This window comes from Leopardus geoffroyi, chromosome A2 (assembly GCF_018350155.1).
Source record: "Leopardus geoffroyi isolate Oge1 chromosome A2, O.geoffroyi_Oge1_pat1.0, whole genome shotgun sequence".
Taxonomy (NCBI): domain Eukaryota; kingdom Metazoa; phylum Chordata; class Mammalia; order Carnivora; family Felidae; genus Leopardus; species Leopardus geoffroyi.
Genome location: NC_059331.1, coordinates 107,610,474 through 107,636,528, shown reverse-complemented (window position 1 = coordinate 107,636,528; position 26,055 = coordinate 107,610,474). Strand labels below are relative to the sequence as shown.

The 26,055-nt window shown below is 34.0% G+C and overlaps 1 protein-coding gene across 10 annotated transcripts in view; it reads left to right on the top strand.

Moving 5' to 3' along the window:
- The window catches only part of DGKB (diacylglycerol kinase beta), a 714,685-nt gene that overhangs the window by 510,070 nt on the left and 178,560 nt on the right, over positions 1–26,055 (top strand). For all 10 annotated transcript variants that reach the window (XM_045494973.1, XM_045494971.1, XM_045494970.1 and 7 more), the window contains 2 exons: positions 13,646–13,736; positions 23,914–24,109. In XM_045494973.1, the coding sequence (XP_045350929.1) occupies positions 13,646–13,736; positions 23,914–24,109 (287 nt within the window). The remainder of the gene's footprint in view (positions 1–13,645; positions 13,737–23,913; positions 24,110–26,055) is intronic.

Genomic DNA, 26,055 nt, shown 5'->3' with positions numbered 1-26,055 from the left:
TCTCAATTCTAAGTGGAAACAGTTATTTTATTTCACATGGATTTCATAGAGATATATGAAAACACAGTTGAAAATTGCATTTGTGATCTCACACGATACATGCTGGTACCAAATAACTTTGAAAAGAAATAAAAATAATTTACATTCAGGATCTGTCATTTATGATACATGCCACCTTGAGGATTTTTGTTAATCCTTGACTTTGCAAATACCACCATAGTTAAGACTTTTAACCTGGATTTATATAGTTCTAGGCACTATCAGTAGATTTCAAGGAGACTGTAAAACTTCTGAAATTTTAGGCATGGTCCTTTTACATATGTTTCATGTGTATACTTTAGGAAATGAGGTTCATGACTCTTACCAAAGTCTCAAAGTATCATGACCCACTGTCAATTAAGAATGGCTGCTCCATTTGCTTCATATAGTTCATGAAGCTAATTACAGACTAATTGGCTCTAGTGTCTAGATATTTTTTAGTATTTTACAGGTTTATTTTTACAAAAATGGAGGAAAAAAACTTTTTAGCCCTTCACTAGGATTTCTGCATAAGTTAGGGCCGACTGAGGAATTCAGGCTGATTCAAGTGTTAATAGAAATCTCATACCTCATCTTTACCTGTGATTTCAGGTCCTTGCTTTTGTATTGTTTGCAGATGGTTAAAATGCAATCATTAATAATCATGGGGATAGATATAATCCATGTTGCAATAGCAGAGACTTAAGTCTTAGAAAACATAGTCATATTGACTGATGCTCAGAAGTCTTGAGTCCGATCTCATGTCTGACATAACTTCCAACAAATATAGATTTGGCTTCTTCATCCACTGGAGAAAAACACTTCTGTGATGCTTTTCTGCTCTAAAAGTGGGAGCCCACGATTAGTTTTATTCCCATCATTTATTCTTCAAATATTGAGTGCTTATAAGTCTAAGGCACTATGAAAGACATTAAAATGAAACTGACAGGTAGAGCCCCTACCCTCAAGATGTTGACTATCTAAGAGGACAGCAAAATGTTCATAATATTTTAAAGTGGTAAGTTTTGAAAGAAGGATATATATTTAATGTTTACAGTCAGTGTCATAAAGTGGTATTAGGACTACCAAATATATTCATTTATGTGACACATTTGCAGATGGTGACCTTCTGTATGATAATCTTGGTACATTTCCTTAGAAAATTCTGTTTTTCTGAAGTCTGTTTCTCCACGACTTTTGGTTCTTGAGATTTATGCTCCCGTGCAGTCTGGTCCTGAGCTTCATTAGCACCTGATTTACCATGAGTGCAGATGGTTATTGGAAATAAAAAGTCAGCCATTTCCTATGATTAAATCTCTCCTGGGCTGCATCTCTCTCTTAGCTATTTCCTTACTATTGCATATGATTCATTTGCAAGCAGAACAGTGATTATTATATGATTGTTAAATCTAAAGTGGAAAGGAAAGTAGATTATTAGAAAAAGTCTAGTAGCTTATTAATATATATGATGTGCTACAATGAAATGATTTTACTGAAGTATTAGTGAGATGATAGATTTATGGATGATGAGAGAAAATTACTCTATTTTGACGATTGAATGTAACAAAAAGAATTTAGAATTTTTTTTTCTTTCTTTTCTCTATTTGTTTGCCTTTCTTTCAGGGGTTGCTTAAATCAGTAATCCCTCAAAATGCTTCTTCATCCTGGTCACTTGCCAGTCTTTGGGCAATAATAATATTGCGAGTGAAGTAGGCAAAGGAAGCGAACTCCAGGATTGTTAGTTAATTGCAGCTTATATTTTTTGAGCTGAGAGAAAAGCAAAACTTTGTTTCCAACAGAAATATTTCACTAGTTTTATCTGAATGGAAATAATCGTTACTTTTTCACAGTGACGCTTTTATTTTGTGAAAACAATAAGAGTTTGGAAATCTTTTCACTCTTTCAGAATTTTGCACATTCTCTATATTATACTGAATTAATAAAGTTGATGACCACATGTTACAAAGCCATAAAATGTAAAGAAACTAGTTGATTTGCCTGGTTATTACTATATTTATTTGCCCTATCATATTCCTTTACTTCAAAGTAAACGTCTAAGTATTCAGTTGAAAGACAAATACAGCCACAGTCACTAGAACTCTTTTCTTTCACATCCATTTCCATTATTACATTTATTTAGGTTACCAAGTTTCAACTCTGAAGGCTTGAATATACAAGGATTCTGAATAAAATTTGAATATTGCTTTGGTGATTTTTTTTGTTAAGTGCTTTGTTGTCATTTCATAAATGTTCATACAGCCAGTAATTGCATCAAAAGGAAATACACAGATCGCAGAAATATAAATTTTGTATACACACTGCTACTAACAGTATTCTTCGTAAGACACATAAACTGTACAGCTAAATATGTGCCCCTACTATGCTCGTACAATCTCATAATGAGCTAACTTTGTATCTCTTCTAGGATCTTTGACCTTTTTTCAAGAAGTTTTAGGTACCTGCTTTCTACCACCGGGCCTTTGTGCCAGAAATGTGCTGCCCTCCCACTAATTGTAACCTCTCATGAAGTATCTTTGCTTTTCTTTCTTTCTCATATTACCATAGCAATTTCACAGTAGTTGTGTATTTGAGAATTCCTATCTTCCTCACTACACTGCAAGGTGGAGGCAGAGCTATGGAAAGCTTTACTGGCTTTTGTACATGTTGTGCTTAGCACATTATGATATATGTAACATGTTTTTGTGTCTTTTTCCCATTTCTAGTTAGCAGCACACTAAACTCAATGGGTTAAAACAAGAGTAATTTGTTATTTCTCATACTTCTGTGGGTTGGATAGGCAGTTCTTCAGCTTCAGGAAACCAATGGATAAGCAGGGTTCAGCTCGTATATTAGAGTTTCATCTTCACATCATTTTCCATCCTGGGCTTCTTCTCAATATGGAGTCCATGGCACAGAGCTCCAAGAGGGGGAAAGTGGCATTTACAACTTGCACGGTGTTCCTTCTGCCACATTCAGTTGGTCAAAGTAATTCCCTCAGGCTAGTGACCCGCAGATTCAAGGTGGTGGAGAAAGAGATTGACCTCTGGAAGGGAAAAGTGACATAGTCCCACTGCATAGGGGCTTACATGCAGGACCAGAAAGAATTTGTGGACATTAAATAATACCATTAGTTATTCAATTGTAATCAAATTTTGAAGTCCAGGAATTGGCTGATTAAAATGTGTATATTTTGTTATATATTGTTTGTGATCTTATTTTATACATATTCTGTTCTAAGAATGAAAAGAGATGGAGAGAGTGGTTTATTAATTCTAAGGGGTCATAGGCAAACTAATCTCACATTTAGATACATAATGGCTATAAGCAATATGAGAGTAGAAACTTTATTTAATCATTGATGACTTTTTAGCAACTACAACAGTACTTGGCACATAAGAGATTTTTAATACAGCTTTGTTGAATGAATGACTAAAGACAACTAATGGACATTTATTTGGTCTTTTCTTTCATGTTCCTAAAGAAGTGGCTTTTTGTTTTCATCCATCTCAAACGATTGGGTTCTAAGTTTTTAGAGAAATAGTTGAATGGGAAATAGAGTTCTTACTCACATATGTGATTTCGTGAATCTATAATAATTAACTCTGGCAAGATTCAGTGACACTAAAGCATTTTATATAATTATGAATAATCTTATGATAATTTTATGAATATTTGACCATTCACTAAAGAGTGCCTCCAAGAAATTTTCTTTTCATATTGATTGATACAAAATGACAATGAGATATTCTCTCTAATCTGTATAATCTGTTCAGACTAGGAAACATCTCTAAATTAGTCATTAACCTAAATGAGTGACTATAAATATCCAATAATATTCAGTATGTAATGATTTCAACACTATATCTGGGTTCACACTGTAGTACTACTTGTGTGGACAAAGTATATCATTTGGCTCGGCCTCGACTGAAGTATGCAGGCGACTTTTTATTTAAATTCTGGAAATAGTGGAACATGTGCCTAAGTACTTTAATATAGCAAAAAAATGGTGATTTTTTATTTGTTTATGGTAATGTAAGTTGAAAATAGTTTTATCTTATAAAATATTTCCAACTGGATTTCATCTTCATTTATTATACTTTTATATGGGTATGATTTCAAATACAAGGAAACAGTATATAGACTAGGCATGTTTTTAAAATAAAACAGTAGATGATACGAGAGAGAAAAAGAGGAAAAATGTTTCTTTCACACCTGTCTTAGAATTATCTGACATGTACTTGAATATACCAGCACAATGATTAATCCCCAAACTGTAATGTCTCCTTCTGTCAATTAGTTTATATACGAGTCAGCCTGAATATTTTATATAAATTAGAGCATATTTACTATCAACAAAAACAGATCATGATATTTCAGGGAGTCATCTGGGTCCCTTAAGATATGAATCAGTGACAAAAAATGTAATCTAAATAAGAATGGATTTACTGACTCACATGTTAGACTGTATAATTCTTCAATTTGATTAAAAATACCAATATTTTCAATATAATTCTAGTATCTGATTCCTGTCCATATCATTTTTATATACAACAATTAATGTGTTTGTAAAACCACTCCTCTGTAACATTGGAAAAAAGAGAGTTATCCCATTCTTCAGTTGTAGTGTGAGCAGAGTTTTAAGGTGAACCACATTTTCAAAATGCAGAGTTGTGCTTCTTGTTGCAGAATTGGAAAGGGCTTCTAGTGTGTGAAGAAAAACCAAAGGTAAAAAACACTTAACTAATTTTCAGAGAATAGAAACAAGTTTTATTAGAAGTATTTTTTTACAGTGGTGACACTGTGGCAGTCTTCACAGAATAAAGGTAAGGGAAATAATGTGTGAAGGAGCTAGAGAGGTGTAATTTTTTTTTCATTATTTTTGCAAGTTTTACAAAACAGAGAGCATCTAAAAATTGGTCAAGAGAAACATTAAAATGCAGCAAGGTATAATATGTCCTAATGAACAGAATTCCTAATTTAAAATTATTCTGTAATACTGAGGGTAGTCATAGAGGATTTAATTGGCCTTTCAGTGATGGAAAGTAAATGTGTTTTACGAAAATATTTGCATAATATCTTTTTCTCGTGTTGAACTCCTCATGTTGTATTAGAAACTGCTTCATCTACTGATTTCAGATGTCATTCATATTTTAATATGCAAAGCAAATGTCATTAAACAGAGTTACTCAGTTTAATGTGAAGTCCTTCGTGTAGTTCTTAACTGTACAAAGTTATCAATCAATTTGTATTCTGGTTAGAAAGAGTTGCCCACAAGGCAGGACAGAAAAAAACAGGAGCTGTGTTTACTTTAAGTTTAGTGAAACTACCTCATTTAATTAACTTCCCTGAAACTAAGTAGGTATTTTTTAAGTATGTGTTGAACTATATTAACACTGTGTTCTTATAACTGGTGCTTAAATAATTGGTTTAGAATATTCGGTAAAAGAAAATACGGCAGACAAAAAGGGTGACAGAGACAGAGAGACAGAAAAAGAGAAGAGGAGGAAGGGAAGTCAAATGGTGAATGTCAGAAACAGAGGTGTGGCAGGCAATTCTTTCCCTAACTAGCTCAACACACTCAATTCATATTATCCAGCTGGTTGTCCCTGCTGCCACTAACGGCCATTTGGTCTTCCTAGGAGTACTTCCAGCGGGCAATATTGTAAGTGTGCAATTATAGTCTCATCATCATTTTGGTAAATGCAAAAACATAATTGTATCATGGTCCTCAGAAGTGATCAGGCTCTTACTCATTTGCTCAAGTTTACCAAGTAATAAAATTTATATACCACTTAAAATAGAGGGAAGGAAGTGGTAATTCCTTTCTAGGGATTGGAATACAATTCTTTCATTCAAGACACCATATCCATGGTATCACAATCCACGAAAACCATTTTAACTCCCAGACTGCTTGATAATCATGGAATTAGAGCAAGGGAAAAGGGAGGGTTTGAGGAGCTGTGTTAGAGGGAAAACCTGACCAATTTCCTTCCTTAAGTAAGTCTTGCAATTCCCTTTTACTGTGCACATGCCTACAGCATCCCATAAACCTTTAACACTTACAGTTAATATGAAATAATTTAGTGTAGTTCCCTGACTAGGTATGAAGTGTTGCACAAGCAGAGACTTCTTTTATTCTATGTACAAATGTAATCCCAATGTGTGTTGTAGTACCTGTCTCGATGAGGTGTACAGAATATTGAATAATTTCTGTCCCACCAGAGAGAAGAGCAGTCTAGTTTCCTTTGATGTCCAGAGTTATGCATGGAGACCTGCTAATTCTCACATTTGTAGTGCCTTCCTCTTTTTTTGTTTTTAAATACAATGAAGGCATGTTCACGTAGTAGTCACTTTCTAGTTATGAATAAAATAATCCATTTAAATAAATTATAACTTTCTTTTATAAAGAGGCATACAGAGCTTAATTACATTTTCACCATCCATTTTGGCTTGGCTCAACATATTCCTGTTTATCTTAGTGGGAAATACTATCTCTACCTTAAATATTTCTGCAGATGATCTCAGACATCATGGTGTATTTCATCAATTCACGTTTCACTAGGTGAGTCTGTTCCTAAGTTATTGGATATATAGGAAGGTAATTTGATATATGGGAAGTTTCTGGATATGGGTGATGGTAAGAAGTATGAATTTACTAGCTGCTTAGTAGTCATTACAGACTTCATTGACTATAATGTAAGCGACAGATGCAAATTAGAGATACTTCAAAAAGGGATGTTTTACGAAGTTTCTTACAAGATTGTTTCAAATATATATACATGGAAATAATTCTTAGAAAATTCAGGGGGATGGCAAGTCATGACAAAAGTAAGTGTAGTTATATTGGCATGTCGAGTCAAAATATAAGCACAAGTAATTATGCTGAATAGAAATTCTCCACCTTAACTCCTTTCTTTGTTACCACTGAGTTTCACATCTAGAAAACTTGTATGACAAATAAATCACCTCATTTAGATTTTCTAAATATCTCATTCATAATAATATATGTGAAAATTTTCTTAAAAACTATAATGAGCAGTGTGTTAGCTGCTGGTAACAGAATACACAAAATAAATAAAAGTTTATTTATAAATCTCCCATGAATAGAAATCCAAAGACAGACTGTTTCACAATTGGCTGATAAGGCAGGGATCTGGGTTAGCATCTAGGTTTCCCATGCCTTTTCCTTCATAGTGGCAAGATGGCCGCTCCATCTCCAATTATAATCTTACATGACAACATGGAAAAACAGGAAAGGAGGGGCAGATCTTTCATTTTGCATGTGTCTCTTTACCAGAGAGGAAAATCTTTCATAGAAACCCACAGCTATACTCCCATCAGGTCCCATCGGTCAGCTCTAGATTACATTGTTATCTTTAGTTGGCTTATTTCAGGAGAGGGGAATAGAAGTTCTTTTAAAATAGAAATATGAACAAAGGAGTCATCTAATGATGACCTATATGACCTATAACATTTCCCTTTTGGCTTAGGGAGAAGTTTCAGGTGATGCTGCATTCATTATTACATTTAATGAGAGACAGTATGGGAAAAAAGCTAGAATTTCTTGAGTTAGGTTATGCTCCTTCCCATGTGATGTTAGGAGAATGAGTTTGCAGCCTCATTGGGTTCACCTGTGACAGTGTCTTGCTCAATAACAGCAGCAATTATTGCTATCACAATTTTGTTTCATCTTTCAAACAGTTTTCGTAGGGAAGCTTTCATGATAGTGAAATACTTAATATTAAAGATCTAATTATTATGGGAAGATACGCAATTGTAAGCATGCCTGGACATCATTTATACATTTTATAGGTTTAGTTTTACATTTCATATAACTATTAATTTATCACTGCTCTTGGGACCTTACCATGTAGATACTTCTTTAGCATGGACTTGGCAATGTGGCATCACTACTGCTTTTATACGTTTCCATTCTCACTCTCCTAATTATTTCTAATAAAAAGTAGAGAAAACATTTAAGAAAGAAATGGTTGATTCGCATTTACAGTAGAAAGTTCTTATATACAAAAACACTCATATCTAACCACATATTCTTTTTCTTTTATAAAGAGAATTTAAAAAAATAATTGAAAAATCATACTGAAACTTTTTGATCTTTGGATGCATCCTTTTGTAGGGGAAATTTCTTTACTCATGTCAGAGCAGTTCAGGTTAAAAATTGTACTTTTAGAATATCCATCTTTTTTTACACACTAAGACAGAACATTGTGTGATTCTGTCTGAAGTTTCTGTAGCTTGTTTCGTTGTCTCCTGGGGACTTACCATGCATATCTTATGAATGAGCATTAGATACAAGCACTTTTATATGTCATTAAAAAGAATTATATCTGTACCTATTGTTTGGAGATATGAAAAATGTTTGCTCTCTTTGGCGTGAATATAAAATATCCCCACTATGGTCATTACAGCTGTGTTTCTTCCTTATGAAATAATATTATCAACATTATTCACTTGCTGTGAAAGGATTATAAATTACTAGTTACAAAACAACAACATGGGTTTCAGGGTATCAGTAAAATGTATAGTATTTGACAATACAGAATATAGGGTCCCTTCTGCCACTAGTACGTTCCTGTGGGTAGTAATTGCCATAAAACTATAGTTTCAAATTTCTGTAAGCAAACGTATAACTCTTGGTGCACTTCAGTGTTTAATACTGTGATTTTTATAAACTGGAGTAAGAGTTCCCATTCATTCCCAAATCTCAAACTTTAAGCAGCCTTTTTCATAACCATTTATTCGTGTATTTACAGTTGCCAGTCAAAAGAAAAAAATTAAATTGCAAATCTCATTTGGTTGGGTATAGACTTCATTCTTAACAAATGCCTGCTACTGTATGTAGTCTGTACAGAAGACAGTTTGCAGATGTCAAGAGGTGACAGCCTAAGCTACAAGTGTCCCCAGCCTTGCCCCCTTATGTTAACCTATGGTTGCTGCACTGTCAAGGCCCCGCTGCCCTGCCCGCTCTGTTTGCCGCCCCTCCCCCCGTAGGAGCTTCTCCTGCCTGGGGCTGCAGCTCTTAGATGCTGCTGGTCTGCCCAGGAATCAGGTCCCACCAGGGCATTACCACTTGGCTTGTGTATTTTTACCTCACTAAGTTTGGTAAGAAGCGAGTAACCCTATAACCAGTGTTTAGTGTCATGGCTTTTGATACTGAAAGATAAATAAAACTGAATTGATTGTATGACATAAATGCACCTCTTGAAACACTTACCCTATTGCTGTGAGCCAAGAGTGCTGCCTGCATCTTTTATCACTGATACTGTTAGCCAAGTTCAAAATTCCTGCTGTGTTCCTAGCATGTTCTGTAGAGTTGTGAGACTGAATCTTACCATTAAAGTTAGTGAATTGTTAGAAACATTGTTCTTCGTGAGAAAATGATTTTCAAGCCAGAACTGAAATAACTGTTGAAATACTTTCATAACAGGACAAAAGTGAAAGAAAGCTAGTGAAAAAAAATGAGATTTTTGAAACATCCCTAATGGATAGAAAAACATACTGGTTTTAAATCCTTTCTAACTAAGCTACTTAAGACATTGTTTTTACTTTCATATTGAAAAGCAATGATCAAAAGAGTTTTATTTTCTTATCTCATGAGCATGTTATCCATAAAATATAGATAGAATTGCTTAGTTAAGGATGCTTGAAAAGGGGAGTCAAGTGTCTAATAGAAGGCTTTTCACATGTTTGCATATTAAGTAGTAATATCTTAATAATTTTATATATATTTATAATAGAATAAAAAAGACATCTGTGAGAAAAAAAAGCTGACCCTTAATTTTAAGAGTAATTTCACTGAATTAACAACTCTCTGTGTTTATGACTTCTGAGCTTTCTACATAAGATAAACGAACCAGTTTGACCCTTCTCTTTATGTTTCAAATTCATTAGAAATGATCTTAATATCTAATTAGGCTCTTTGTTATTCTTTGTGGGAAATGCACTAGCAATTCATGTTCTGTTTGTTTGTTTTATGTTTGCTGCATTTACAATACGTAGCAGACAAAAGCCAAATCAAAAAACATGTATACCAGGAAGAAAAAAAATCCAGGGAAAGTATATTGAAATTAAATGACCTGTTTGTAAGTTCCGAACTTGGAGAACAAAATATTACCTACATTTTATAATGACAAGTATGATTGTTTGCTTGAACAAAATATCTGGTAGTTTACATTTCCCTGAGAATACGTAAAAAAGACAAAGTGGCCATTGGGAAGAAAATCTTGACAAATGTGAGCTCATTTTTAAAAGTTTTTACCTGAACATCTGGTAGCCACGCACGTTAAATATTAAACCAAAACCTGTAGACTTACAATTAAATTCATTGAAATAGGATTTAATATATTAATGAATTAAAATTATGATAATATGGGTCACTTTTTGTAGGACATTGGTCATCATACCTGGAGTCACAAAACCTGTCTAAGAATACAATAAATTTGAGTTCGGTGTGGATGTTTCACAGTGTGTTAAATGTCCAGTTACCTTATTATTCTTAAAGTCCAAAGCTACATGTTTTCTCTGGCAAATTTGAGTTTGAATTATTTGATTCATTTTCTAATGTTAGCCGTAAAAGTAAATAGCATACATGCTTAAATGTGCTTTTTTGCATTTCTACAACCTAAAGACCAGTTTGGTTGAAAAAATAAAATTTAACAGCTTTTAATTTGTCATGTGGAATCTGATTCTATGTGTTTTTTATTACCTCCATATATTTATCTAAGTGAAACATAAAATGGTTGTAATAATGGAGAATTTAAAGCAGCTTTTGCACATGAGCAGTAATGCTAACTAATATGGGGAATAAAGACTGAATGTAAATTCTCAGAGTTTCTTTTTTGGGGGGATGTATTTCCTAAAGTTGGTATATTTTGGTTAGCTGATACAAGCCCTCCATCATCCTAATTAAGCTATGAAGAGTTTTGATGGACAGAATGGGAAAGAAAAGTAGGGAGTAACCATTGATAAAGAATATAAGCAGTCTCATGTATGTATATGTATGTGTGTGTATGTGTGTACATCTATATATATTTAATTTTCAAACTACCGTGCAATATACATTAGATCACAGAACCTGTCATAATATAAACACACATCCTTCTTTTGCTGGAGTAATGTTCTGGTATTTCTACATGTATATCCAGAAATAATAACCTTGGTATGACAGAAATCTATATAATCTAATATCATGAGTTCCTACTGATACTACTTAATTTACGCCCCTTATATTGAGCCTCTTTTCTCCCTTTCCCTTGCCACTCGGTTTAGCCCTTCATTTATATTTCATTTGTACTATTCCAATAGCCACATTTCTGTTCACATGACTAGCATTTCAACATTTTAGCCCCCTTATTCATTTCGGCTAAACTTACTGCTCATAAACCAGAGCTGGCCATGTCACTCAACTGGTAATAAAGTTCTGTCAGCATCCTATTAATCTAGAATGTCAACGCTAAACCTCCTAGCTTGACATATATGTTCTGAAACAGACCTTTGTTAGCCCCTACCCTGTATTCTCTTAAGTCATTCTGCATACCTAAACTGCCCAGAACTTGTTTTTCTTCCTTGTTTGCCACCTTCTAGTGACCTATTAAAGTGTCGCCTTATCTTCTGAAGCTCTCTGGCCTCTCCCAGGAATAAGCGGTTGACTCACTGAAATGTTTCCCCATAACATTTTGTTCATATATTATATAAAGAATTAACTTTTTAATCATTTCATATGTCCATAATCTTACAACATTCTGCGCTCCTTGGAAACAAAGCATTGTGTTCATATTTATATATTTACAACTTAACACAGTAGCATATGGAAGTTAATGTCCTTACTGAATATTTGTTGAATGAATGAATGGGTGAATAAATGAGTCCAAGAAGGTCTGGATAAAATGCTAACACAAGTGTTATTAGTAAACTTGCTGAACATAGAGAGACAGTTCCAAAACGTCATAAGACATCTACTTGTTATTATCCTAAGATTGTCTTGAAACTACTGCATAAAATCATTATTTCCCTCTCAGTTTATTGAATGCCATGTTTTCATCAGAATCAATAGGAAAATATTTTTAATTTGTGTAACTTCAGCCATTGTGTAAATTTGTAAACTTACATATATTGAATGAAGTAGATATTTACATTAATTTAATATAAATTTGCCTGTAGGCTCAGGCCCACAGATCTTGGTGTTAAACCTATTCTATCTAATTAGCTATCATCTCTTTCTAACTACTCACGTATATGAAGTCAGGCCATAACTCGAGTAAAATATTCTCCAAAAAAGAGTAAGGATTCATGGTACTAGAATCCTAGGCGTAGGACACTTTCAGATTACTGGCCTGAATATGGTGATTGATACAACAAGAGCTAGTGAAAATTTTGTAAGTAAATAAGTCCTTGTATGAGGCTATTATGGGACATGTCTAGATAGATGAAATTAGTTTTATAATTCCAAATTTCATATTAGAGAACTCTATTCGACACACTGTAATAATAAACGTTGTATTAGGCTCCATGTAATTTTCCATAACTGATCATAGGGCTGAATTAAGTAAGGTCCTTGCCAAATGTATTTTTAATTGTTGAAATGTTTTACCTTCTAATGTGAAAAGCACATATCGATATTCATAAGCCAAAAAGAATAATTTGTTATGAGAGATATATTTGAATATGGCAAAAATTTTTGTTTTGCCTTTATGTGCAAAAATGTATCTTATTTTACCTGCTTTTCTTCTAATTGAGGGCATAATACCTTGTTAAAATGCGTGTAATTAAAAATTGCGGGTTTTTTTCATGAGAATGAACTTTTAAATTCAATATTGGGTAATACACTATTACCTAATGTAATTAAGTTACATTAAATGATCATAAATTTACTTACCTGGCACAAAGAAAGATAGGGTTACTGGATCATGGGAGAAAATAAATTTTGAGCATCTTACTTCCAGATTATATACTAAAATATTTTAAACTATATTTTTTGCAACTTTTGTTATACTGATAAAATACTACTACTTCTTTTGTTCTTCTATATGGTATCATGGTTTTTCACTACTATTCACAGAAAAGAGGCTACTGTCTGAAAAAAATAATGGCTATCCCAAAGTTACTAAATTTTATCTTTATGGATAACCACTATTTTTTTTCTTTTCAATATGCTATTCAATCATGTCAATCTCTGATGAATACCTAGCCATCTAGAAATATTTAGCATTGTTAGCTTAGTCTCATTTTTCTCATAAAAAAGCTCCAATTGTTTTTTTCCCTTTATGATTATAGAGTTGCTGGTCTAAATCAAGTTGTCTCTGAACAAGCTAAGAATTATAAGCGCTAAAATCATATTTTAAAACCTGAGCAACCAATATATATAAAAGTCAAAGATATACTTGTATCTATCAGATCAACATATTCTTCTAATTCCCTCAGAGGCAATCATGTAATTTGACACCAACATTTAAGCTTTGAAAATTATGTGACCATCTATTATATTATAGATGGTATATGTCCTCAAACCTTTTTTATGACTTATAATACAAGAAAGGACTGCTCAATTAAAAAAAATCCCTTCTGTTATTGATAATTGCCTAAGCTGCTTCTTCCTTTCCTTTTTCAGAATGAAGAACAAATTTTGGTATTTTGAGTTTGGCACATCTGAAACTTTCTCAGCCACCTGCAAGAAGCTACATGAATCTGTAGAAATAGAAGTAAGAAACATGAATTATATTTTATGATACAATGAAATTGCTTGAGTTTGGTTATTAATGTTTGTGACAGTCCATGTGAGGAGTTATACTTTGAGCAATCCATATAACTTTAACCCACAATCCTAAAATTTCATTTCTGTCACTCATTGCGATTCCAACACTATCTGAATTATTAGTATAAAGTTAAGTTTTGAGTATGAATTGTTTTAATACACTATAAAGGATGAGAGGTGGGACACAACTTTAGAAATCAATGGAGAAGTTGCTAGGCATAGTGTGGTTAGAAAAATGTAAAATGAAGGAAAGTACTTGAAAAGAAAGGAAAAAAGTTGCAAGATACATTAAAGAATACTTTATTTTCAGGTCTCAATATCTTACAATCTTTAAAACACAGTTAACTAAAATTGTACTTGATTTTGTGAATAAGACTTAAAATATATACTTTTCCATTCCATTCCCATTCATTAACTAGATTTTTCTCAGTTCCCGAGGTTGCCATTTCCCCATTACATTTATAGGAAGTGGAAAAACCAAAAAAGAGAGCAAAGATAGCAAGAAAGACAAACTTTGAAAAGATTTGGAGCAAATAGGTCCTCCAAAAGAATATAGCTACTGTGGGACTAGAATTTTTGGAGATGGGTTATAATATAAAATGACTTAGTTTTGTTGAGAGATTTTAGGGGGTTAAGAAAAAGGAAAAGTTATATTTTGTTGAGTGGTAAAGACAAACCAAAGGAACATAATTATGAAACAAGAACATCTAATGACTAGCTGATATGAATTGTGAAAAATTGGCTTTAGCACTTTTTATTTTAAAAATGAATGTATAACTTACCTACTAAGACCTAATCATTAGTGGTATATATTCAGGTAATGAGTTTGATAAACAAAATTAGTTATGGATCCATTGGATCATAATGGTCTGCCTAAGTTCTTCATTATTCTAGCTTTCTCGTTTACTGTTAATGATTGTGACAGCAAAAGTGGTCCTATTTCAGAATGTAACCTTTTTGGGGTTTTTTTGGCGGATAAATTCAAGTATTAGAAGTAGAATTGGTGATCATGGAATGGAAAATATCCTCCGTGACTGAATCAGATCATAACCCTGAAAAGGAATATAATCCCAAAAGATGAAGGATTTGGGTTCGACATGGGCTTTCTGTAATTACTGTTCATCAAGATTTATATATGTATATATTTCATATACATGTGTAGAGAGTGATATATTTAGATAGTTATATATATATATACATATATTTATAAAAAATAAAAATAAATATTTCTTTACCTTTAAAATCATTATTTTAGGAAATTCTCAATAAAGTGGATTTTGAGCATTGTTTTACCCTCAGAAACTTATGCTCAAAGAAAATCCATAGAAGGCAAAAATGAAAAAAATAAAAGTATGACTTCTGGTTGAACTTAGGGTGAATACTCTGAAGCCTCTTGCACTTCTCCTTGCTTTATCCTACCACTGAACACTGACTGAGAAAAATGTTGAACTAGGAGAGAGAATTCATGGATAGGAAAACTCAGTATTGTCAGGATGTCAGTTCTTCCCACCTTGATCAATTGGTTCACTACAATCACAGTCAAAATCCCAGCAGATTTGTGGGTGAGCGAGTACTAACAAAATGATTATAAAGTTCCTATGGGGAGTCAAAAGAGCCAGGATGTCCAAACAATATTGCAGGAGAAGAATAAAGCTGGAGGGCTGACACTACCTGCTTCACGGCTTACTATAAAGCCACAGTAATCAAGACAGTGTCGTACTGATGAAAGGACAGGCAAACAGATCAATGGAATAGAATAGAGGGCCTAGAATAGACCCACCCCATAAATATACTCAAGCTTCTTTGACAAAGGAAGAAAGCCAATGCAATGCAGCAAAGGAAGTGTTTTTTTTACTAATGGTGCTAGAATAACTGGATGTCCACTAACAAACAAAAAAAAATCTAAAAGAAATGAATTCACTCTTAACAAAAGTGAACTCAAAATATATCAAGAACTTAAATGTAAAACATGCAACTATAAAACTTCTAGAAGATAACATAGGAGGAAATCTAGATGGCCTTGAGTATGGTGATGCCTTTTAGATACAACACCAAAGGCGCACAAACAGTGGAAGAAATAATTGATAAGCTGAACTTCACTGAAATTAAAAACTTCTTCTCTGTGAAAGACATTGTCAAAAGAATGAGAAAATAAGCCACAGACAGAAAATAATTGCAGAAGATATATCTGATAAGAGACTGTTAACCCAAAATATACAGACTCTTAAAACTTAATAAGGAAATAAACCACTCCACTGAAAAAAAATGGCCAAAGACTTTCACAGATACCTCACCAAAAAAAGACATACAGGTGGCAAATCACCATATGAGATGATGCTCCATATCACATCATCAGAGAAATTTAAATTAAAACATTAATGAGATACAGCACTACACCAAAACACCAAATGCTTGTGAAGATGTGCAGCAGTAGGAACTCTCATTTATTGCTTGTGGGAATGCAAAATGGTACAGCCACTTTGAAAGACAGTTTGGTGGTTTGTTACTAAACTCAACATATTCTTACCATATGATCCAGCAATCGTCTTCCTTGGTATTTACCTAAAGGAGCTGGAAAGTTATATCAACATAAAAAAGTGCACATGGTTGTTTACAAGTTTAATAATTGCAAAACTTGGAAGAAAACAAGAGGTCCTTCAGTAGGTGAATGGATAAAAAGACTATGGTACATCCAAACAATGGAATATTATTTAGTGCTAAAAAGAAATTAGCTATCAAGCCTTCAAAACACATGGAGGAAACTGAAATGTGTTTCCCTAAGTGAAAGAAGCCAATCTGAAAAAGCTGCATACTGTATGATGCCAACATATGACCTTCTGGAAAAGTAAAACTGTAAGACAGTAAAAAGATCAATGGTTTTCAGGGGTTGTGGGGAGAAGGAGAGATGAACAGGCAGAGCATAGAGAGGATGTTAGGGCAGTTATAATACTCTGTAAAATATAATGATGGTAGAAAACTTCCTTGGTTTGTTCAAACCCAAGGAATGAACAGTTGGAGTGAACCCTAATGCAAACTATGGGCTTTAGATGATTGTGATGTGTCAATGTAGGTTCATCAGTTATAACAAATTTACCACTCAATCCAGGACGCTGATAAATGGGGATGCTGTGCCTGTCTGTTAGATAGATGGGAAATCTCTGTACGTCCCCTTGAATTCTGTGGTGAACCTTAAGCTGCATGAGAGAAACAGAGAAAACATGAGTGGGGAAGGGGCAGATAGAGAGTGAGACAATTCTAAACAGGGTCCACACTGTCAGCAAGGAGCCCGATGCGGGACTCAAACCCACAAAACTGTGAGATCATGACGTGAGCCGAGATCAAGAGTTAGACGCTTAACCAACTCCAGGCACCACCCCTCCCCCCAAAATAAAGTCTTAATTTAATAACATGTTGATCTAGAATATAATATTATATGTCAAAAAGGTAAAAAAAAAAAAAAGAGAGAGAGAGGGAGATTTAGAAAACATAACAAAGGACAATTCATTTGAATGAAAATGAAAATAAAGCACATTTTATGAAAAAAAAAGTTTTAATGATAAAATTGTATGGTTTTGTTTCACACAGCTTTATATTCTACAGAAAATTGATTTAGAATGCCCCCCCCCCACCCAAGAAATATGGGCACCTAGAATAAGTTATTCTTCCTGGTGCCTTACTTTTACAAGCCCTCCAAATCTGGCTTCCTAGCTCTGCATTTACCGGCTTATTTTGGGTCACATTGCAATAGCATGTATAAATCAGAACCAGCACCACGCCCTCACCACTTTCTTGTTGCATATCCTGAATACTGTTATAATGTTATGTATTTATCTCAGTTCTAAAACTTGAGGGGTGTGTGTGTGTGTTTGTGTGTATAGATGGTAATGCAAATCCGGCTTTTCTACTCACTTTTTAATGAATCCAGTCTATCATAGTAGCAAAATATGCCTTTCTACCCTCAAGGTTACTTTATAATTTAATATAACAAAAACGTTAATTTGGAAATTGGATTCTGTTTGCTGTTGCTCCCTACTTGGCCTAAAATTGTACCAACCATGATTTGAAAATACATAACTAAAGATAAAAATACAAGAGTACCTCAAGTAGATACATGCTTTATCAGCAGCTTCTTCAAAACAAACTATTTGCTGTGTGACACTTTATTTCACTTTTCTTTCTCATAGAGGAAACTTTTTCCAAAAGGGATGAATATTTGGAAAAATATGAATACCATGGTATAATAGTTGATAATAGCTAATTTTTATCTCTCATTAACTATACCGTCTTCTTGGTGCTAAGCAATGTGTATACATTATCTGATTTAAGTCTTTGTCAATCAATTAGAGAGGTTCCCATATATTTCCACTACAGAGATGAGCAAATGAGCATGTTATTTAATAATTTAAGAGAAACAAGAATTGTGTTGCTGACAAAATGTGTAAATCTAAGGAAATAAATAAATTGGAAATGATATATATAATAGGAAAATATATATGATATATATAACATGTGTAATATATATAGCATGCAGGCATATATATGACGTGAAAGAGAGATGAACAAAGGTGAAATTTTTAATTTTAAAAATTTAAGTTATTCTCTTTGTTACAAAAGGTAAATAATACAATGAAAAGTCTTAAAATTAGAAGATATGTTAAAAGCAAAGTTTGTGTTAAACTATTTGGGGCATAGATGTTCACCTAAGAGTCATAGGTCAACATCTGGAAATGAAGCTCTAAAGTTGGTGGACTTTTAATTTGTTCCATGTACCAGGCAACATTCATGAGAAAATAGAATAGTCCATTTTCCAAAGTTTTCCAGTCTTTTGGTTAATTTCTGAGACTAAGAAAGATGGTATGTTTTGAGGGTTAGAATTTCCATTCCAAAGCACTAAGATTTGTTTTAGTGATTAAGTACTTCTATAAAAACCAAAAGGATCTCCAGGATTAACAAAGGGCAAGAAGCCTCAGGGACAGAAAATAAATTCAGAAGGATTCTACAGTGAAGATTCTTCCTACCCAGTAATCTGCAAAACACTGAGCTTTTAAAGACAATCGGGCAAACTTTTATAGCTCAGTCTCTGTCCCATCTGTATCACAATTACCTTGGATACTCCTTCAACACATATTTAGAGCACCTTAGCTGGGTCTCAGCCATACCAAACCACAGTCTTGGGGCGGGGAAATAAAATTTGTGGATGGACATTTTTTAACAACTTTATTGAGGCATGTTTGACAAACCAAAAACTGTACGTACTTAATATATACAACTTGATGAGTTTGGGGATAAATGTGTACCCATGAATCCATCACCACAATCAATGCCATCAGCATATCCATCACCTTCCCTCTTTGTGAAGTGTGTGTGTGTGTTTATGTGTGTGTGTGTGTGTGTGTGTGTCAGAGAGAGAGAGAGAGAGAGAGAGAGAGAGAGAGACTTACAAGATCTATCCTCTCTTCTAAAGCTTTCTGGGTGATTTTTTTTTTTTTTTTCCTAATGAAATTCTAAAAGCAGTAAGAAAGGAGACTATAAAAGTGTGGACCTCAACAAATGTCACTAAAAAGAAAAGTTGGACTCGTTAAATCCAAAACATAAACAACTTCTTATTCCAGAAGAGAGTAAGAAATGTGGTAGGGGTGGGGCATAGTGTTATTTTATTAAGATAAAACATCATAATTTTTCTTAGGAGAATGAAGAAGAAATGAGACAAGTAAAAACAGAGTGAATGACCAAGACATGAATGAATATTCTCTTCTGTTTAGCAGAAGTTATTTTTAATGAGATAACTTCTCGTAAGAATTCTGATATCCCAGCAATAATTTTTTAGCCTTCGCAGTATCTATCAAAAAAGAAAAATATGTAAAACTCAACTGATTTTCTGCTGATACTTATGGCTAATGCTGGATATCTTGAGCCAGCGATATTATCATCAACATGTTTAGCAACTGGGTGTGTGCATGCGTGGTACAGGCCTCAAAGTTTCCTGTTTTCAGGTTTGCCTCCATCTTTCTCTCGCTTGCCTACCAGCTCCCATTCTTCTCTGAAAGTCATCTTGCGGTTATCCACAATCGAGGCTTCTATCATTACCACTGGACTGCCAGCTAATACTAAAATTACTTAAAAGGCATGCCCTGGGCCCCTATACCACACTGTCTTTTGTAGATAGAAGTCATAAAATGCATTTCAAAAAACAATGAGCTTACCCACGGGAAAATAGAGAATACCCCAGCCTTCAAACATCAGGAGAGATGCTGTTTGGCCATTTATGTGTACAGGAGGGTTTTATTTTTTTTAATTTTTTTTTTAATTTTATTTAAAAAAATTTTTAGTGTTTTTTTTTTTTTTTTTTTTTTTTTTTTTTTTTTTAATGTCTGAGAGACACAGAGAGACATGGCACGAGAGGGAGAGGGAGACACAGAATTCGAAGCAGACTCCATGGGACTCAAACTCACGAACCATGAGATCATGACCTGAGCCAAAGTTGGATGCTGAACCAGTTGAGCCACCCAGGCACCCCTGTACTGGTGTGTTTTAATTAGTGGATTTGCTGTTGTTGTTCTCTGCAAATACATACATAATTGGGTGTTACGAATCCATATGAATTTGAAGAAACTCTTCTAAAAGTACACAAAAGCTATTTTACTCCAGGCTACTTTATATAATGAACAAAGCAATGTCTGTATGCTTGATTAAATCAAATTATGGATAATTTTTATTTGACCTGGGCAAAGAATTAGACTCCCTATGGAAAAATATTTACAGGGTATCATTAATTATATCTCATCAAATCTATCCATACTTACAACTCTCCTAAGTTCCTCACATTCTGAATTTTCCTATCAAATGACATGTTAACTGAATCTCAAACAATACATTTATTTATAAAAGTTTGTCTTTAACATCTCTGCATAGTTTGGTGCAAGGTATGTTTGTAAGCAAGGATTAAACTACACTGGCAGAAAAAAATTAAACCATCTTCATTTCTTTTAGGTAAATTTGTGTCTGGAATAAGATCTTCCAAATTAAAACTGAAAAGAATGGACAGTGGCCTCATAGCATCACAGTCTGCAAATAGCTCCCATAGTACTATATGTTAACGACCTTTTTTCTACATAATAAAAATATTCAGGATTTATTGACTAACTGAGGCTGTTAGCTTTTAAGCTTTTATATTCTTTTCCTCTGTAGCTACCTTTTTAAGAATCATAAATCTTCAAAGCGGATGAAAATATTATGTGACACAGTATTATAACTTGTTTATATTTCATAGCCTTCACGTCAGCTTTTATTTCCATGCACTCAATTGGTGTGCTACAATTCCTGGTCTCCATCTGAACTAGCACCGAAATTTTCCAGACTAATGAACAAAATGTTAAAGCAAACAGAGGAAGGTAACCTGGGGTCAAGAACTAGTGGAAACAAATCATTAATAAATAGCAATTTATGTAAGTACATTGTCCTGCTCTCATAGAAAACTCCGTGTTCTTCATTAGTCCTTCTATGGGACTCCTTGAGGATTTTTTTTTTTTTTTCATTTTTCCGAAAGCTGCTTGCTCTGTTTCCTTGAAACTACACGTGATGAGACTTGGAAAAGTGAAAACATGAATAACAGTATACACTGGTATTTTTCAATTGTCACATGTAACTCCCCTAGTTCAATTAAAACGAAAAAGCCTGTTTGCAACAGCTCTCCTTTTCTGCAGATGAACAAAGGAATACTCCTTCACTAATTCTGAAAGTAACTTGTCACAGTGGGGTTCTAAGGCCTAGTCAAATAATTGTCTTAGTGTACTACCTGCTGTGTTCAATATTGAGTGAAAATGGAAGCCAGGCCCTAACTCTAGCTTATTTCACAATTCTTCTGTTATTTAAATGATTTTAGTCAGTTTGGGGAAAGCCAGACCTTTATAAATTAACAGCAGGGAAATACCAAAGGTGTCAGATTGCATATTTATCATCTTTTTCGTGTAATACTTAAATATGTATTAAGAAGTGACTGACATAAATTAGGCAGATTTCAGAAGCCACAGGCCGTGGCTTGTAGAGGACCCCCTTCTGCTTGACATTTCATCCTTGTCAAAGATCAAATTATTTTAATTTAGGCTGCAAATTATAAGGAATGAAGACTTCTTTGTGGGAATTCCCTGTGGTAATCTGACTTTTGTTGTTACTGCTGCTTGTCAGTGTGCAAAAGATATAATATGCATGCAAATAAGGTTAAAAAATATGTACTATCTAATTATCCAGCCAGTACATTCCACTTGAAGACAGTGGGAGGGCTGACACACAGTATGTGTTTGATTCATTGAGGCCTGCAGGGTATTTACACAAGATTACTTTTAATTATGAAATTAATATCTGTTTATCTAGAATATATAGCAGTAAGTGAGTATACACATGAGCAGAATTCTTTAGTAAAAAGAAATCATCTTAATTTAATACATGAAAAGGAGGGAAAAAAAAAATCGCTTGTTTCTAGGGGGGAAAAAAGGCATCATCCAGACCTTGGTTTCACCCCCTTTGAAACAAATTGAATGAAAACTTGGCACCTTCGCTAGAATTTGTTTCTAGCCCTGCCAAGTAGACTCAAGATGTGTTGCTTTATTTCACAGTTTTTATATTTTAGCGAACAAGATGCAGGATTAGATTCGGCACGAAGACACAAATGTGGAAAAAAGAGAGATTTCTTGTTTGTTTTTTGTTTTTTCATTTAGGTGGAGCATTATCTCTTCTAGGTTCAAAAATCATCCTTTCCATGAGAGACAGATGAAGTCAGTATCAGTGTTGTTTGTTTCTGAAATAACGCGTGGCAAATAAAACAGCCCCACTGCAGATAGACTTCAGTTTATGAAATGCATATCCCTAACAAAGTTCTTTGTAAAACAAAGTGTTGCATATTTGCATCTCTTCTCATATCAGCTCATGTCAGCTGACAAAGGCAAAACAGTATCTGGGATAAATTCACAGTAAGTGACATTTTAGAAACCTCAAAGTGAACGAACAAATAAATAATAATTCCAAAAATACAGCATGGCCTTGCCACTCTCCACACGTGTCCCTCAGTAAAAATGAACAGAAAAATCAAAGAATTAAAAAGTGACCACTCTGAATATCACAGAGCCTGGTCTGTTAGCAAGTTTCATATTTTTCATAATCAAAAAGGTTGTTTTGTCACCAGGTGAACAAAAAACTGTGGCTGATTAATTATTTTTATTCTTCCATTTGTTGTTAAAGCAGCTATAAAGTAATGGTGGGTTGGAGATTGCTTTTACTGCTGTTCTTGGCATTGCTCTCCCTCAGGCTGCCTGGTCCTGCTCTTCCATATTCCTTCAGACAACAGTGCCTCTCATTGCCTTTTGACACTGTGCTTGGAACTTAATCTAGTGCGAGAAACCATCCTTGGCCCCTGTGATGTAATTCAGGTCTCTGAACTGCTGTTTTTTTTTTACTTTTTTTCCCCCCAAAGTCTATTAAGCTGCTTCTTTCTCTGATCAACCAAGTGAGATCACAAATATGAATTGTTTCCTTATTTTCCTTCAATAGTGGCTTGCAGCGTGTTCTAAGTAGGAGGCAGTCACAAAAAGTTCTGCCTGACTCGTGAGTTCAAGTCCCACGTTGGGCTCTGTGCTGGCAGCTCAGTCTGGAGCCTGCTTCGGATTCTGTGTCTCCCTCTCTCTCTGCCCTTACCCCATTTATGTTCTGTCTCTCTCTCTCTTTCTCTCAAAAATAAATAAACATTTAAAAAAAATTTCTGCCTGAGTGTTGACCAGGTTTCCTAGACTCAACTTCTTTGCAACACGTCGGAAATTTCTAGCTGGACGCACAGACACTAATGTGTGTCCTTCCCAATGGGTTTCTCTAAATAAAGATAGACGGATGATTTAATTTGATCATGTTTCAAGATATGTTTAATTGATAGCTGGTTAATGTTAATGTCTCCTTTACCTTTCATATTGACATTTAGCGTAGTCATTTAAGTGTTCTTGAATGGTTTATTTAAATACAAGATTGTGGACTTAAAAGCTGCTATTGAAAGATAAGGAAGTGCAAAAGAAGAAATCAAGGAAAGGATGATCAAATATCTTACTGTTTTTTTTTTTTTCTTTGTTCTTTTTACTGATCAGTGTGATGGAGTACAAATAGATTTAATAAACATCTCTCTGGAAGGAATTGCTATTTTGAATATACCGAGCATGCATGGTGGATCCAATCTTTGGGGAGAGTCTAAGAAAAGACGAAGCCACCGCCGAATAGAGAAAAAAGGGTCTGACAAAAGGACTACACTCACAGATGCTAAGGAGTTGAAGTTTGCAAGTCAAGGTTAGTTTTCTCTCATTTAATTGTGTTAACTTGCTTCTTAACCTGCTTTTGAGGCTACGTTAAAATTAAAGACTTTTCCATTGCGCTATAGTCTACGTATATATGCAGTTATATTTTTCATACTATCAGATATGTATGTGTAATTAAGTTATATCATAATATATTCTAAAATCACTTATACACTGGTTGTATTTTTCATGGATTTTTTTTCCTTCTTTGGATCTCATTTTTTTATTCTCCTTCCCCGCAGAAAATTGAATACATGTGGGTATTAAGTGGATAAGATTATAGGATATATTGCACATTAAGTTCTGAAATGTGGTCATCTTAGTCAAGATGTTCAAGTTTTTATAACAAGAGCCTTGTTAAGGCTTTTCTAACGTTGTGTTACAAGATTTTTTATTTTTGGCTTTGTTCAGTCAGGCTATGACATCCAAGCTATCTTACATTTAGGTGTTGCTCTATAATGACATGTTTAAATATCCCACAAAAAATTTTGGTTAGCTGCTGTTATTTTTCCAGAAATTTTATGACAACAATTGGGAGACCTGGGGAACAGATCGTAAAAGACTTAAAAAAATGGGGTAGAATAGTTGTGGATCAGAATTTTCAATTTTGTGGTAATGTCTTGTGGGACAAGACAACTAATTCTTGTTGATAGATTTTATAGACAAAGATACTAAATTGGTAGTATTGTCATAATCATGCTTCAGTAATTTTGTTCATTTCTTTGAGTTTCCAGAATCTAATTAATACCATTGATGGCATTCAGATGGCCATCAGAAAGCATACTGGCTTGCTCAATGTAGCAAAGACAGATTATGGAGAGGTTACAGCCTTATAGACCCAAGAAAAATAAATAAATATGTTTTAAAAATAAGTAACACAGTAACATGTGAAGATGGTTGGTAGGCTTTATGGTGGTTCAAGTTTCGGTACCTGGCAGTTACTTATGTTATATGGAATATGGTGACCATGAGGGTGACAAAGATTAACAGAGAAAATATTAGGTACTATTCTCTTGAAAGGAGTGCTTATTACAACCTGTCAATGACAAAAGCTTTTGAAACCCCTTAAACATGTGGATAATCCTAAAGAGGTAAATCCTGAAGAGTCATGTAATTTAGTACAAGCAAATATACACCAAGTTAATATAAATGCTTCATACTCAGAGTTAATATAACTATATGAAAACATCAAGAAAAAGTGTTTTTTTGGAGGAGACACATATAGAAGAAGTGACTAGGTTTGTACCATATGAATCATAAAATGAAGGGAATTAGATATAATTATTTCCCTAGGGGTTGTTGACATTAATATTGTATTTATATTTAAATATAAGGTTAATATTCTAAGAAAATTAGTAAAAAATCTCCTACGTATTAAAATTAGTTCAAGGACCGTATTAAGATCAGACTTAAAAATCTCTGCTTCTCTTTCTAGGGAAGCACTGAGTACATATATATTAGTAATATAATCCATATAATTTTAAAAAGTTATATATATAATATTTATAATAATTTCCAATATTTATGTGGTTACTACATACCAATACTTGACATGTCCTTTGCATGTTGATATTCCAGATAGAAATCTGAATTATTCTCAGTGTTCGGCTGCCAGCTACATTCACCTCTTGAGCTGTTAAGGTTTGTCAAACTCGTGACTGTGCTCGACCGGGACGAGTGTCTATACAACCCCTATTGCGCTGGCCTCCCTGGCCTCTGCTGGCCTCACTCTCGCCCCTCTGTATGCTTTTTATCAGGATACACACCTGAAATAAAGCACAGAAAAATCAGCCAGAAATACTGCCAGAGACTGTCATTGCCCATTAACTGTACAAGAACTTCTTTCTTCCCACTGTCTTCTTACTTACTGTTGTGGAACTATTAGGGCCAAGTTTTCGTAAGTTCGGGAAAGAAGAAACTACAAACCTGTAGGGTCTG